The sequence below is a fragment of the Carcharhinus amblyrhynchos genome, chromosome 23, assembly GCF_965287045.1.
Source record: "Carcharhinus amblyrhynchos chromosome 23, sCarAmb.v2.hapA, whole genome shotgun sequence".
NCBI classification, from domain to species: Eukaryota; Metazoa; Chordata; class Chondrichthyes; order Carcharhiniformes; family Carcharhinidae; genus Carcharhinus; species Carcharhinus amblyrhynchos.
In genome coordinates, this window is record NC_137346.1 from 45,447,293 (window position 1) to 45,463,115 (window position 15,823).

Sequence of the window (15,823 nt, forward strand, 5' to 3'; positions counted from 1 at the left end):
GATGTATAAGATGATGAATGGGATGGATAGGATAGAGGTGGAGAGACTCTTCCCGCTCAGAAAGGACAGTAGGACTAGGGGGCACAGCCTCAAGATAAAGGGGGGGCGGTTTAGAACGGAGTTGAGGAGGAACTTCTTCACTCAAAGGGTGGTGAATCTCTGGAATTCTCTGCCCGTTGAAGTGGTGGAGGCTGCCTCACTAAATATTTTTAAGACGCGGGTTGATGGGTTTTTGATAAGAGAGGGGATTAAGGGTTATGGGGAGAGGGTGGGAATGTGGAACTGAGCCACGACAGATCAGCCATGATCTTATTGAATGGCGGGGCAGGCTCGAAGGGCTAGTTGGCCTACTCCTGCTCCTATTTCTTATGTTCTTATGTTCCCTCAGCCTTTCCTCATAAGGCCTTCCCACCATACCAGGCAACATCCTGGTAAACCTCCTCTGCACCCTTTCCAATGCCTCCACATCCTTCTTATAATGCGGTGACCAGAACTGTACGCAATACTCCAAGTGCGGCCTCACCAGAGTTTTGTACAGTTGTGACATGACCTCACGGCTCCGAAATTCAATCCCTCTACCAATAAAAGCTAACACACCGTATGCCTTCTTAACAACCCTATCAACCCGGGTGCCAACTTTCAGGGATCTATACTATGATCTAGACCTCTATAAGATGCAGGCAGGCATTCCATGCCCTTACTACTCTCTTGAGTGTGAGGTATTGCACTTTGGAAGGACAAACCAAGGTAGAACATACAAGGTAAATGATAGGACTCTGTAGTAGAACAGAAGGATCTGGGAATACAGATACATAATTCCCTAAAACTGGCGTCAGAGGTGGATAGAACATAGAACATTACAGCGCAGAACAGGCCCTTCGGCCCACGATGTTGCGCTGACCAGTTTTTAAAAAAAAACACTGACCCACTAATCTAAACCAATCTCTTTTTGTCCATATACCTATCCACAGAACTCTTAAACGCCCCCAAACTAGGCGCATTTACAACTGCAGCAGGCAGGGCATTCCAATCCCTCACCACCCTCTGGGTAAAGAACCTACCCCTGACATCCGTCCTATAACTACCCCCCCTTAATTTAAAGCCATGCCCCCTCGTGCTAGCTTTCTCCATCTGAGGAAAAAGGCTATCACTATCCACCCTTTCTAAACCTCTAATCATCTTATACGTTTCAATAAGATCCCCTCTTAGCCGCCTTCTTTCCAGCGAAAACAACCCCAAATCCCTCAGTCTCTCCTCATAGGGTTGTAAAGAGTGCTTTTGGAACATTGGCCTTTATAAATCAAAGTATTGAGTATAAGAGTTGGAATGTTATGGTGAGGTTGTATGAGACATTGAGGCTGAATTTAGAGTACTGTGTGCAGTTTTAGTCACCTAATTACAGGAAGGATATAAATAAGGTTGAAAGAGTGCAGAGAAGGATGTTGCCGGGACTTGAGAAGCTGAGTTACAGAGAGAGATTGAATAGGTTAGGACTTTATTCCCTGGAGAATGAGGGGAGATTTGATAGGGGTGTATAAGAATTTGATGGGTATAGATAGAGTGAATGCAAGCAGGGCTTTTTCCACTGAGGCTAGGGGAGAAAAAAAACCCCAGAGGGCATGGGTTAAGGGTGAAGGGGGAAAAGTTTAAAGGGAATATTAGGGGGGGCTTCCCTCTGCAAGCTTTGAAAACCTTCCTCACTGTCCACTACACCTCCAATCTTTGTATCATCAGCAAATTTGCTGACCCGGTTTACCGCATTATCATCCAGACCTTCTTACCTCTCAGCTTTTCGCCCGGTTCAAGTTGCAGTGAAAATCCAAAATCAGATAACTTGATGTTCATGTCGTCATCAAGAAGAACGTTTTCTGGTTTGAGGTCTCGATGTACTATATTCTTGGAGTGCAGGAACTGAACGACCTCGAGCAGTGCTCGCATGATGCACCTAGCAGAAGGGAATATATTTTTAACGCGCTGATAGCTCTACTCCCTGTCGCTCACCCCCTATTCCTATTGGGCAGTGAGTATCTATCAAGAGGCTACGGACTAATGGAAGGTACCACAGCTGGACCCACCTCTCCTCTCAGTTCACCTTGTTCACCTCTCACAGTGTAGGTACAGAGTGATCAGTAGCTCCTATTGCCAGTAATTTGAGTCTTTTTATCCATTTGCAGGCCAGCATTTATTGTATATCGCTAATTGCCCTTGAGAAGGTGATAGTGAGCTGCCTTCTTGAACCCGCTGCAGTCCATGTGGTGTAGGTTACACCACAGTGCTGTTAGGGAATTCCAAGATTTTGGAATCCTGTGACAGTGAAGGTGAGTGATTTGAGGGGTGGTGTTCCCAGCTACCTGCTCCCCTCGTATGTTTAGACGGTAGAGGTGGTGGGTTTGGAAGGTGCTGTCGAACGAGCCTTGGGAGAGTTCCTGCAGTGCATCTTGAAGATGGTACACACAGCTGTCATTGGGTGTTGGGAGATGGAGGGAGTGAATGTTCGGGAAGGGTTAGTGATCAGATAGGCCTGCTTTGTCCGGATGGTAATGAGCTTCTTGAGTGTCAGAGCTGCACTCATCCAGGAAAATGCAGTGTTTTTTCCATCACACTCCTGACTTGTGCTTTGTAGATGGTGGACAGGTTTTGGGGAGAAAGAAGGTGAGTTACTCATCATAGGATTCCTCGCCTTTGACCTGTTCTGGTATTGATATGGCGAGTCCAGTTCAGTTTCTGGGCAGTGGTAACCCCCAGGATGTGGGGGATTCAGCGATGGTCATGCCATTGAACGTCAAGGGGTGGTCAATCCTCCCTTGTTGAGATAGTCACTGCCTGGCACTTGTGTGGCATGAATGCTACTCGCCACTGGTCAGCTCAAGTGGTGAGTGAGTGGAATCGGCTGCCGTCGGTGGTGGTGGAGGCAAACTCGCTGGGGTCTTTTAAGAGACTTCTGGACGAGTATGTGGGATCTGATGGGATTGGGGGTATAGATAGGCCTGGTAGGTAGGGATACAATCGGCGCAACTTGTGGGCCGAAGGGCCTGTTTGTGCTGCAGTGTTCTATGGATATTGCCCAGGTCTTGCTGCGTTTGGGCAGGGACTGCTTCAGGAGTTGCGAACGGTGAACGTTGCGCAGTCGTTGATAAACATCCCCCCCTCCTAATGGAAGGAAGGTCATCGGTGAGCCGGTCGCTGTAAAATGCACGTTTCGTTATGAAGAAAGAGGATAAGCAGTATGGAGATTGCCAGCGGAGGGGTGCCACGGGACAGACCACAGAGGATGCTGTAGGAAGCAGTTCCACTCTAGTTCATTCCAGTGCACTGATTGCCCAGGTTTCGGGTGTCACCAGGTTTCGATGGGTAGTGAGGAAGTGTGTGATGAGTTATTGGTTATGATAGTGAATCCCTAAAAGCCTTAGTGAAGCCTCTTTTATTTGAATGGGGAGGGGCCAGCATGCAATGTGCCCTTGGTGTCTGCACACTGCCAGCCTACCCCCAGACTCACCCTCCCCCCACCTTCCTCCATGTTTCAATCAAAGCGTGCGTGCCAACATTCCACCTGCGTTCAGTCAATGGGAGCCAAAATCGATCTCTCTCGGACCTGACGTGTGATTAGGTTTTAGACATCGATTCACTCACCTTGCTTCTTTTTCACTTAAAGAAACCTTCTCAGTGAGGTAGTCAAACAGCTCTCCCCTCTTCATCCTATCGATAAAGGGACAGTTTAAAGATAGACGTCTGGCGACCGGCTTAATCCACACGAGTATGAGAACCCAATAAAAATTTACATTTAACAAGACAAAGGAGGCATTCGGAAACTGACACTGAACCAAAGACACACAGGGCCAGAGTTTGCGCAGTTGGGTAGGTGTTCAAGAAGGTGAGGTGGACAGACTGGCTTTAGTGAGGGTCATGGGGTGGACCTGTTAGAATACAAGCTCAGTGGTTGAGGCAATTCGTGCTGTCCTATCTGGGACTCCTACCGAGGTAGATAACGTGGAGTTACCAGCACTCGGGATGTATACTCTGTTCGGGGAAGTACCTGTCACAGTGTTGCTAACTATTTGGAAATAAATCTGGATTTCGCGATGGGACACTGGGCTAGGTGGGTTTATTTTATCGGGAGCGTGACAACTAAAGGGAGGATTGTAAATGGTGAAATTATTCAATGATGTGGGGATGCCAGTGTTGGACTGGGGTAAACACAGTAAGAAGTCTCTCAACACCAGGTTAAAGTCCAACAGGTTTATTTGGTAGCTCAAGCCACAAGTTTTCAGAGCACTGCTCCTTCATCAGGTAAGTGGGAGTTCTGTTCACAAACTCAATTTAGATGAATAATGGTTGGAATGTGAATCTTTCCAGCTAATCAAGTCTTAAAGGTACAGACAATGTGAGTGGAGAGAGCGTTAAGCACAGGTTAAAGAGTTGTGTATTGTCTCCAGACAGGAAAGTTAGTGAGATTTTGCAAGTCCAGGCAAGTCACGGGGGTTACAGATAGTGCGACATGAACCCAAGATCCCGGTTGAGGCCGTCCTCATGTGTGCGGAACTTGGCTATCAGTCTCTGGTGATTGTCGAGCGGTGTTCATTGATCTGTTGTCGTAGCATCTGCATGATCTCCCCAGTTACCATGCATCAGGATGTACCATGCCACGAAAGGATGTCCTGAGACATGGTACATTGGGGAGACCATGCAGACGCTACAACAATGGATGAATGAACTCTGCTTGAGTCGCTGAGCAGAGACTGATAGCCGAGTTCCGCACAGATGAGGACGGCCTCAACCGGGATCTTGGGTTCATGTCACACTATCTGTAACCCCCGTGACTTGCCTGGGTTTGTAAAATCTCACTAACTATCCTGTCTGGAGACAATACACATCTCTTTAACCTGTGCTTAACCCTCTCTCTACTCATATTGTCTGTACCTTTAAGACTTGATTAGAACATAGAACATTACAGCGCAGAACAGGCCCTTCGGCCCACGATGATTAGCTGTAAAGACTCGCATTCCAACCATTATTCTGTAAATTGAGTTTGTGTCTTTATATACCCTGTTTGTGAACAGAACTTCCACTCACCTGACGAAGAGGCAGTGCTGTGAAAGCTAGTGGCTTGTGCTACCAAATAAACCTGTTGGACTTTAACCTGGTGTTGTAAGACGTCTTACAGAAGTAATTCACATTTACTGATGTTCAACAGATCCACAGGTTAGGTGAAGTGGCCATTGGCCCCTGAGAGTCCCAAGGATGGGGGATTAGTGGGACTACAGGGTAAGCCAGGGTATGAATAAGCACAGACTCACTGAGCTGAATAGCCTCCTTTTGCACGATGAGGTTTCTATGAGCTCTGAATTAGATGAGTGCAGGTATCGTTACCAGGACGAGGAGAGAATCATAGAATCACAGAAACCCTACAGTACAGGAAGAGGCCATTTGGCCCATCGAGTCTGCACCGACCACAATCCCACCCAGGGCCTACCCCCATATATATACCCATTAATCCCTCTAACCTACGCATCTCAGGGACATGTTTGGACTGAGAGAGGAAACCGGAGCACCCGGAGGAAACCCATGCAGAGAACGTGCAAACTCCACACAGACAGTGACCCGAGCTGGGAATCGAACCCAGGTCCCTGGAGCTGTGAAGCAGCAGTGCTACTGTGCAGCCTGTGCCAAGGGTTGGAAGAAAAGAAGTGCTTGCATTTGTGGAACATTGTCTATGACGATAAGTTTGTATTTACAATGAAGTACTTCATTGGCCGTAAGTGACTGGTGGAATGTAGGGTATGTGACAGCAAGATCCCAGAGAGATCAAGTTGGCAATGACTGGATCATTCACTTTTTCTCACATTGGTTAAGGAAGAAATATTGATCAGGGAGTTGGGGAAATCTGCCCTGCTCTTCAAGATAATGTCACATGGATATTCACCTTCATTTTTTTCATTTGTCGTTGGTCACAGGTATAGTGCCGGAAGATTGGAGGATAGCGAATGTTGTCCCACTGTTTAAGAAGGGGAACAGAGACTTCCCCGGGAATTATAGACCGGTGAGTCTTACTTCTGTTGTGGGTAAGGTTTTAGAAAAAATTATTAGGGATAGGATTTATAGTTATTTGGAGAGTAATGTATTGATTGGAGATAGTCAGCATGGTTTTGTGAAGGGTAGGTCGTGCCTTACTAACCTTATTGAGTTTTTTGAGAAAGTGACCAAAGAGGTGGATGGGGTTAAGGCAGTTGACGTGGTATATATGGACTTTAGTAAGGCGTTTGATAAGGTTCACCGTGGAAGGCTTCTGCAGAAAATGCAGATGTATGGGATTGAGGGTGATTTAGGTAGTTGGATCAGGAATTGGCTGGCGGATAGGAGACAGAGGGTGGTGGTTGATGGTAAGTATTCGTCATGGAGTTCAGTTACGAGTGGTGTGCCTCAGGGATCTGTTTTGGGGCCACTGCTGTTTGTAATTTTTATAAATGATCTGGATGAGGGTATAGTTGGGTGGATTAGTAAATTTGCTGATGATACCAAAGTCGGAGGTGTGGTAGATTGTGAGGAAGGGTGTCTTAGTTTACAGGGGGACTTGGACAAGTTGCAGAGCTGGGCCGAGAGGTGGCGGATGGAGTTTAATGCGGAAAAGTGTGAGGTAATTCACTTTGGCAGGAATAACGGATGTGTCGAGTATAGGGCTAACGGTAGGACTCTGAATAGTGTGGATGAACAGAGGGATCTAGGTATATGTGTACATAGATCCCTGAAAGTTGGGAATCAAGTAGATAGGGTTGTTAGGAAGGCATACGGTGTCTTGGCGTTTATTGGAAGGGGGATTGAATTTAGGAGCCGCAGCGTCATGTTGCAACTGTACAAGACTCTGGTGCGGCCGCACTTGGAGTATTGTGTGCAGTTCTGGTCCCCACATTATAGGAAGGATGTGGAGGCTTTGGAGAGGGTGCAGAGGAGGTTTACCAGGATGTTGCCTGGTATGGAGGGGAGGTCCTATGAGGAGAGACTGAGGGATTTGAGGTTGTTTTCGTTAGAAAGAAGGCTGCTAAGAGGGGATCTTATTGAAACATATAAGATGATTAGAGGTTTAGATAGGGTGGACAGTGATAGCCTTTTTCCTTGGATGGAGAAAGCTAGCACGAGGGGGCATGGCTTTAAATTAAGGGGTGGTAATTATAGGACGGATGTCAGGGGTAGGTTCTTTACCCAGAGGGTGGTGAGGGATTGGAATGCCCTGCCTGCTGCAGTTGTAAATGCGCCTAGTTTGGGGGCGTTTAAGAGATCCGTGGATAGGTTTATGGATGGAAAGGGATTGGTTTAGGTTAGAGGGTCATTGTTTTTTAACTGGTCGGCGCAACATCGTGGGCCGAAGGGCCTGTTCTGCGCTGTAATGTTCTATGTTCAGTATAATATCACAAAGATCAAACAATTTAATAAACATGCCAAAACCACCCCGAAAAGACCAGCAAAATCAATCCATCAGTTAAATAGAGACACATCATTCTGCAGTAAAGGGAGTGAGATCAGCTACGTTGAGTGTCAAGAGGGTAAGGCGAGGCTGGATGATCTTTATTTAAGTGCTGGGAGTGTAATAGAACATTACAGTACAGGCCCTTCGGCCCTCGATGTTGTGCCGACCAGTGGAACCAATCTAATGACCCTCTAACCTAAACTATTCCAATGTTACCCAGATGCCTATCCACTGACCATCTGAACACCCTTAAAGTTGGCGAGTCCACAACTGCTGCAGGCAGGGCATTCCACACCCTCTGAGTAAAGAACCTCCCTCTGACATCCGTCCTATAATTACCACCCCTCAATTTAAAGCTACGTCCCCTTGTGTTAGCCATCACCATCCGAGGAAAAAGGCTCTCACTGTCCACCCTATCTAATACAATAGGGTAAAACTGATGAGTGAAAGGCTTGGATTGACACTGGGAAGTGTGATATTGTCACTATCAGAGAAACATGTTTGAGGGAAGGGCAGGATTGGCAACTCAACATTCCGGGATTTAGGATCTTTGGGTGTAACAAAGGAAGATGCAAAAAGGCAGGGGGCAAAGCTTTATTAATTAAGGAGTAAATTCCTGCAAGAAGGAGAAATGACGCTTGCCATGGGAATTGGAGCACGGAGACATCCATTGACCTCGAGTTGGATTTTATGATTTTGGGATGAGCGAGGTGTTAAAATCTCGTCCAATATCTTGGTACGGGCTCCAACTGAGGCTCAGGGGGATTTGATTGATGGGTTTGAGAAAAAGCTCTTTCTCTTGGGGAATCTGGAATACACTGTCTGGGAAACTTGTGGGGGCTGGAAACCTGGCCTTTAAAGGATATTTGGATGAGCAAATGTGATTTTTAGTGTGGGGGGTTTTTGGTGTGTAGGAGGTTTCTGGGGTTTTTGGTGTGTTGCAGGGGTTTTGGGATTTTGATGTGACCAGGTTTTGGTGTGTCGGGGCTGTTTTGGGGTTTTGGTGTGCCAGTAGTTTTAAGGTTTTGGGGTGTCAGGGGGGGAGTTTGGGGTGTCGGTGGGAGGGTTGTTTGGGGTGTCTGGGGGTGTTTGAGTTGTCGGGGGGGGTGTTTGGTGTTTCATTGCCTTTGGAGGTTGGGTCGGGGGCTTTGGAATGGCGCGTTGGCGTGGTTTTGGGGTTTTTGTGTGTCAGGGGGGTTTTGGGGTTTTTGTGTGTCGGGGGGGTTTTGGGGTTTTTGTGTGTTGGGGGGGGGGTTTTGGGGTTTTTGTGTGTCGGGGGGGTTTTGGGGTGTCGGGAGGAATGTTTTGTTGATTAGCTCCTTGCTGTCAGTGCGCTAATTGCTTTTATCTCATTTCTCAATACCAAATCCAGTATACTATCCCAAAAACATTGTATGAACTCCAGACCTAGGTCTGTTCCATTCTGTATTTAAATTAAACTCTTCCATCATTATCCATGTGCCCTTTTCACAAGCTCCAATTACATTTTTCCTTCACGCTGCACCCTATCAGACGGTCATTGTTAAGGATCCTGGACCTCACTGCCACATCACCTGCCTTTGGCATTTCTCCTCTCTACCCAAACTGGTTCCTGGTTTCCTAACATTAGATTCACCACATTACAGGAAGGATGTAATTGTTCTGGAGAGTGTACAGGGGAGCTTCTCTAGAGCATTGCCAGGGCTAGAAAAGTGTCGCAATGTGGTGAGATTGGAGAGGTTGGCGTTATCTTCCTTGGAGCAAAGAAGGCTGAGGGGTGACTTGGATAAAATTGTTTCCCTTAGTGGAGGATTCTAGAACTAGGGACATAGATTCAAGATAGGTGGTGGAGAGGAAAGAACTTTCTAACACAGAGGGCGGTGGGTATCTAGAATTTTCTGCCTGAGTTGGTGGTAGAGACAGAGACCCTCAACTCTTTTAAAAAGTACCTGGATCTGCGTCTTAAGTGCTGTAAGCTTCAGGGCTGATGGAAGGTTGGTTAAAAAGGCCACTTGGACCTTCTCGGGCTAGCACGGACAAGATGGGCTGAACGGCCTCCTGCTGTGCTGTAATCTTTGTACGGTTCCACATCCTGGTAAGCATCTAAAAGTCCCAGATGACCACAGGCTGCTCCCTCCTTTGAGAGGGAGAGCTGATTGGTGATGATTTAACCTGAGGGTCGCCACACCTCAGGGGAGGGGCAAGGTTGAGAAGACAGGGCATCGTTTATAACCTCAGCCAGTACGGGAATTGAACCTGTGGGTGTTGCTCTGCATCACTATCCAGCCAACTGGAAGATCTATATCCTTGGTGTGGACGGAAGCAAATTATTAATTTAATACTTCAACCACTTCCCAAGTCTGCGCGTGTAAATCCCCTGGTAGGTTCCGAATCAACCCAATCATCTTTTCATTATATACCTTCCTTTGGAATTGCCTTTGGCTGCCAATCTTTTTTCATTTATTTGTTTCTAGTTGAAGTTAGTTCATTTATTAGTCACAAGTAAGCTGATTTTTACACTGCAATGATGTTTACTGTGAGAATCCCCTAGCTGCCACACTCCAGCACCTGTTCAGGTACACTGAGGGAGAATTTAGCATGGCCAATGCGCCTAACCAGTACTGCGGGAGGAAACCGGAGTATCCGGAGGAAACCCACGCAGACACGGGGAGAATGTACAAACTCCGCACAGACAGTGACCCAAGCTGGGAATCGAACCCAAGTCCCTGGTGCCGTGTGGCAGCAGTGCTAACCACTGGGCCACCGTGAACTCTCAGTCCATCTGTTTTATTTTAATGGGCTTTCAGATCCAGACCTTAATCCTTTTATTTGTTTTATAACTCCCAGTCCAATCTGTTGGGTTTGTACTTCCTGTCAGGGTTTGTTTTTCAGTTCCTGTACCTTTCTTGTCTCCACCCTTTCATTTGCCACATCTTCCCAAAATTGATCCTTTCTCCCAAAACCCCTCTGGTGTTGGAGATGGTTAGCTGGCTGTGAGATTGTCTAACTACAACGCACGCTTCTAACGTGCAGGTAACATTGCCAATGGTGGGGCAGCCCAGAACCAGGGGTCATAGTCTGAGGATGCAGGGAGACCATTTAGGACAAAGCTGAGGAGATATTTCAGGAGCTGCTGGATCTGGCTCTTGGGGTGAATGGGATCAAAGGTTTTGGGGAAAAAGCAGGATTAGGTTATTGAGTTGGATGAACAGTCAAAGAACAAAGAATAACACAGCACGGGAAACAGGCCCTTCGGCCCAACGAGCCCGCGCCGCCATTTTAACATTGAGTGCCCTCCTCTACCCATGACCTTTGTCTACGCCTATTGGAGAAGATTGAGGGAAGACTAATTTAGGGACAATTTGTTACACCAATCAGCCTAAGGGCACATCTTTGGCGTGTGGGAGGAAACCGGAGCACCCAGAGAAAAGCACGGGGAGAATGTGCAAACTCCCACAGACACCGGCCCAAATCCATGTATCTGCACAGCAAACAGTGATAGTCACTGAGCTGTCGTGTTGCCCGTCAGATGGTCCAGTTTAAGCGTACACGAATGACGTGAAGCACTGGGCAACTCTCGAAACAACCAAGAGCAGCCCTCGCAAGACCCACCGCGTGTATTCCCCTCGTTGGACAACAAGGCGGACCAAATCATAATGAATGGTGGAGTGGGCTTGAAGGGCCAAATGGCCTCTCCCTGCTCCTATCTTCTATGTTTCTATGGGTTGTCGCTTCACCAGGCGGAGACACCAGTTGTAGGTCTGACCAACTTTGCTCCTGGCCCTCCTGCACTCTTCATTGAGTCAGGATTGATGGAAGGTTTTGATGGTTGCAGAGGTTGATTCTGCGGGAACTCTATAGCTTCTGGTGGCCTTGTTTTGAGTTGCTAGACGTGGTTGGAGTCTATTCCGTTGAGTGTGGTGGCTCATACCGATGGAGAATGTCATTCGGAAGGGAGACAGGATGTCAGCTTCACAAGGATGGTGCAGTAGTCACTCCTGTCATGGAATGCACCTAAATCAGGTCGATCGGAATAGACAATGTGATGCAATTTCCTGTCTCAGTCACATTGTGGCCAATATGTCCATCAGTGTCCTTGTCACACTCAGCGCTTCCTCTGAGTGATGTTTAACACGGAGTACTGACTAATTCATCAACTGAGTGTAATCACCAGGTGGGTTCCCAGCCAATGTTTCACCTTCCTGATGTACGGAGTCCATTTTGAGGAGTCTAGGGCCAATCAGTGGGGGAACTGATGATGATAAACGGGAAAGTATTTGAATTAGGTCAGTGGTGGGTTTAAGTTGTACTAGGATTTGGAACACAATGGCTCCACCTGCTGGTGTTAAGTATATTTTCTGCGTGTTTCCCATTTAAACATTACGGGGCCAATTTTCCCAAGAACACAACGGGTGGGAAAACGGGAGATTTTCCCATCCGGTTTGGGCTCATTTAGTCTGTGCTCCACCAGGGTATTCACACAGGTGAGGGCGGGGCTGAATCGTGCTCGAGAGACTGGCGGCATAGTGCTGAGTGAGCCATTGCGCACGTGCATGGCCTGCCAATGTCTTCCCTGACCATCCACAGCCTCCCACCTCGATCGCCGGCCTCCCTAATCACCCCCTACCATCGATAACGTCCCTGGGCCTGCCTTGAACCCCCACCCCTGCTCTACCATCCCGGGCTCAGTAATGACACAGAAATTGAGATTTAAATATTGTCGCCCGTCTCACGCTGATTTCTGGCATGAGGCTGATTACTCCCAAAAAAAAAACGGCCTGGGAAAGTTGTGACAGGCTAGACGCTGGGTGTGAATCCCACGCCAGCCCCCTCGCTGACACTTGCCGACCCACTGCATTGTTTGAGCAGCGCAGCAGGCTGGGAAAATCACACTCAAGATGCAGATCTTTAAATTAAAAGAAGTTCTTTTTTTCTGACGACTTGTTGGATGCCTCTGCAATGAAATTCTCACTAAAAATGGACAATCTTTGGAAATTTCTATTTTGCCTGATGAGTATTTATGAGTGTTAGAATCCGTCATTAAGGAGGAAATTGCGAGGCATCTTGAAGGGAATTGCTTGATAGAGCAGACGCAGCACGGTTTCATTAAAGGGAAGTCGTGTCTGACAAATTTACTGGAGTTCTATGAGGATGTGTCTAGGGCGGTGGATGTGGTCTTTCTAGATTTTCAGAAGGCGTTTGACAAGGTACCTCACAAGAGGTTATTGCAGAAGGTAAGGGGGCATGGAGTTGGGGGTAGGGTGTTAGCGTGGATAGAGGATTGGTTGTCAAATAGGAGGCAGAGAGTGGGGGTTAATGGGTGCTATTTGGATTGGCGGTTGGTGACTAGTGGAGTGCCCCAGGGGTCGGTGCTGGGGCCTCAGCTATTTACCATTTATATAGATGATCTGGAGGAGGGAACCGAGTGTATGGTGTCGAAATTTGCTGATGACACCAAGATTGGTGGAACGGCAAATTGTGCGGAGGGTGTGGAGAGTCTGCAGAAGGATCTAGATAGGCTGGGCGAATGGGCCAGGAACTGGCAAATGGAATTTAATGTTGGCAAGTGCGAGGTGGTCCACTTTGGTAGGAATAATGGTGGGAAGGACTATTACTTACGGGGCGAAAAACTGCAGCAGGCGACGGTGCAGAGGGACCTCGGGGTCCTTGTGCATGAGTCGCAAAAACCCAGCCTGCAGGTGCAGCAGGTGGTCAGGAAGGCGAATGTGATGCTGGCCTTCATCGCGAGGGGAATTGAATATAAAAGTAGGGAGGTCTTGCTGCAACTGTACAGGGCACTGGTGAGGCCGCAGCTGGAGTACTGTGTGCAGTTTTGGTCGCCGCACTTACGCAAGGATATTTTGGCCTTGGAGGGAGTGCAGAGGAGGTTTACTAGGCTGATACCGGAGTTGAGGGGGTTGAGCTATGAGGAGAGGCTGAATAAACTAGGCTTGTACTCGTTAGAGTTTAGAAGAGTGAGGGGAGATCTCATTGAGACGTATAAGATGATGAATGGGATGGATAGGATAGAGGTGGAGAGACTCTTCCCGCTCAGAAAGGACAGTAGGACTAGAGGGCACAGCCTCAAGATAAAGGGGAGGCGGTTTAGAACGGAGTTGAGGAGGAACTTCTTCACTCAAAGGGTGGTGAATCTCTGGAATTCTCTGCCCGTTGGGGTGGTGGAGGCTGCCTCGCTAAATATTTTTAAGACGTGGGTTGATGGGTTTTTGATAAGCGAGGGGATTAAGGGTTATGGGGAGAGGGCGGGAATGTGGAACTGAGCAGCGACAGATCAGCCATGATCTTATTGAATGGCGGGGCAGGCTCGAAGGGCTAGATGGCCTACTCCTGCTCCTATTTCTTATGTTCTTATTTAAAGGGCGAAAAGCTGCAGCATGCTACGGTGCAGAGGGACCTGGGGGTCCTTGTGCACGAGTTGCAAAAACCCAGTCTGTAGGTGATCAAGAAGGCGAATGGGACGCTGGCTTTATAGCGAGGGGGATAGAATATAAAAGCAGGGAGGTCTTGCTGCAACTGTACAGGGCACTGGTGAGGCCGCAGCTGGAGTACTGTGTGCAGTTTTGGTCACTGCACTTACGGAAGGATATTTTGGCCTTGGAGGGAGTGCAGAGGAGGTTCACTAGGCTGATACCGGAGATGAGGGGGTTGGACTATGAAGAGAGACTAAACAGACTGGGTCTGTACTCGTTGGAGTTTAGAAGGCTGAGGGGTGATCTTATAGAGACATATAAGATAATGAAGGGGATGGATAGGGTAGAGGTAGAGAGCTTCTTTCTGCTTAGAAAGGACAGCAGGACTAGAGGGCACAGCCTCAAAATAAGGGGGGGCAGTTTAGAACGGAGTTGAGGAGGAACTTCTTCACTCAAAGGGTGGTGAATCTCTGGAATTCTCTGCCCGTTGAAGTGGTGGAGGCTGCCTCGCTGAATATATTTAAGTCACGGGTAGATAGGTTTCTGATAGACAGGGGAATTAAGGGTTATGGGGAGAAAGCGGGAAAGTGGAACTGATCCACTTCAGGTCAGCCATGATCTTATTGAATGGCGGGGCAGGCTCGAAGGGCTAGATGGCCTACTCCTGCTCCTATTTCTTATGTCTCACATTACTCTGTCACTGAGGGGCTGGGAAGATCGGAAACTCGCTGGTGTAAATCACGTGCTCTGAGTGCACGACACCATTCCCGCAGACCCAGAGTGCAGGCTCAAAAATACCCCCAACATCATTACAGGAAGTGTTTATTTCTGACTCTCTCACTGGTATGTGTACTTCTGTCCCTTCTAATTAAAAGCTCTTTTTAAATTTGAAATTGGGATAAAGTGCTTCCTCTGAGCTTTAGTGAAACAAACGCTGCCTCTGAGTTCTGGAGGATTTCTGATTTGAGTGAGCGCAGCTAAAACAAAGGGCAAAGGTTAAGGCTATTTTTAATCCGGAGCTTTGAGAGTTGCAGAAACTTGATAAGTACAGATCCCCCGCTTCACGACACCTCTGCTAACCTTTGATGCACATTTTACAATTGGTGTAATTTAATTCATACAAAGCACATTGCAAGCAGGGAGCTGTCAGTCGCTGTGTGAGCAGGGGGCTAAGAGTCAGTGATCGTTCACTGTCCCATCATGTCTGAGTTGATGCACATTCCTGCGAGATTTTCTCAGTTCTATTTGTGTCTATTACTGTCTCTCAACCACTCGCCCATTAACACCAGCGTGCATATTCCAAAAAATATTAGAGACACAGTAAAGGGTTGAAAAATTCACCGATGGATAGCTCCAGGAGATTGGGAATCTGCACTGTAATCAGCCTTTGGGACATTGCAAAGTTCAGCACTATTTTGAACCAGTCATGAGCTTCAGAACTATTTTGAACATGTTACCAGCTGACTAGGCAGCAATCTCTGATTTCCTCTGAGTGGATATGGAGACGCCGGCGTTGGACTGGGGTAAACACAGTAAGAAGTCTCACAACACCAGGTTAAAAGTTCCACACACCCGACGGAGGAACAGTGTTTCCGAAAGCTCGTGGGTTTTACTATCAAATAAACTGGTTGGACTTTAACCTGGTGTTGTGAGACTTCTTACTGTGACAGATAGGATCCCAGACACACACACTTGTCTGATGTACCACATTCATAGAACCCCAACAAATCCCTAAAGTACAGAAGGAGGTCATTCAGCAGATTGAGTCTTAGAGGTTTACAGCATGAAAACAGGCCCTTCAGCCCAACTTGTCCATGCTATCCAGTTTTTACCATGAAGCTAGTTCAATTGCCTGTTAGGTCCATATCCCTCTATGCCGAACTTACTCATGTAACTGTCTAAATGCTTTTCAGAAAGCAAAATCGTACCTGCCTCTACTACCGTCTCTGGCAGC

At 47.5% G+C, this 15,823-nt stretch overlaps 1 protein-coding gene across 1 annotated transcript in view; it reads right to left on the bottom strand.

Moving 5' to 3' along the window:
* Nucleotides 1-15,823, bottom strand: part of LOC145357400 (phosphorylase b kinase gamma catalytic chain, skeletal muscle/heart isoform-like) — a 61,077-nt gene that overhangs the window by 22,317 nt on the left and 22,937 nt on the right. Inside the window, exons 5-6 of the mRNA XM_080210726.1 lie at nt 3,631-3,696; nt 1,782-1,945 (exon numbers count right to left, since the gene is read on the bottom strand). Coding sequence (XP_080066852.1) covers nt 1,782-1,945; nt 3,631-3,696 — 230 coding nt within the window. The remainder of the gene's footprint in view (nt 1-1,781; nt 1,946-3,630; nt 3,697-15,823) is intronic.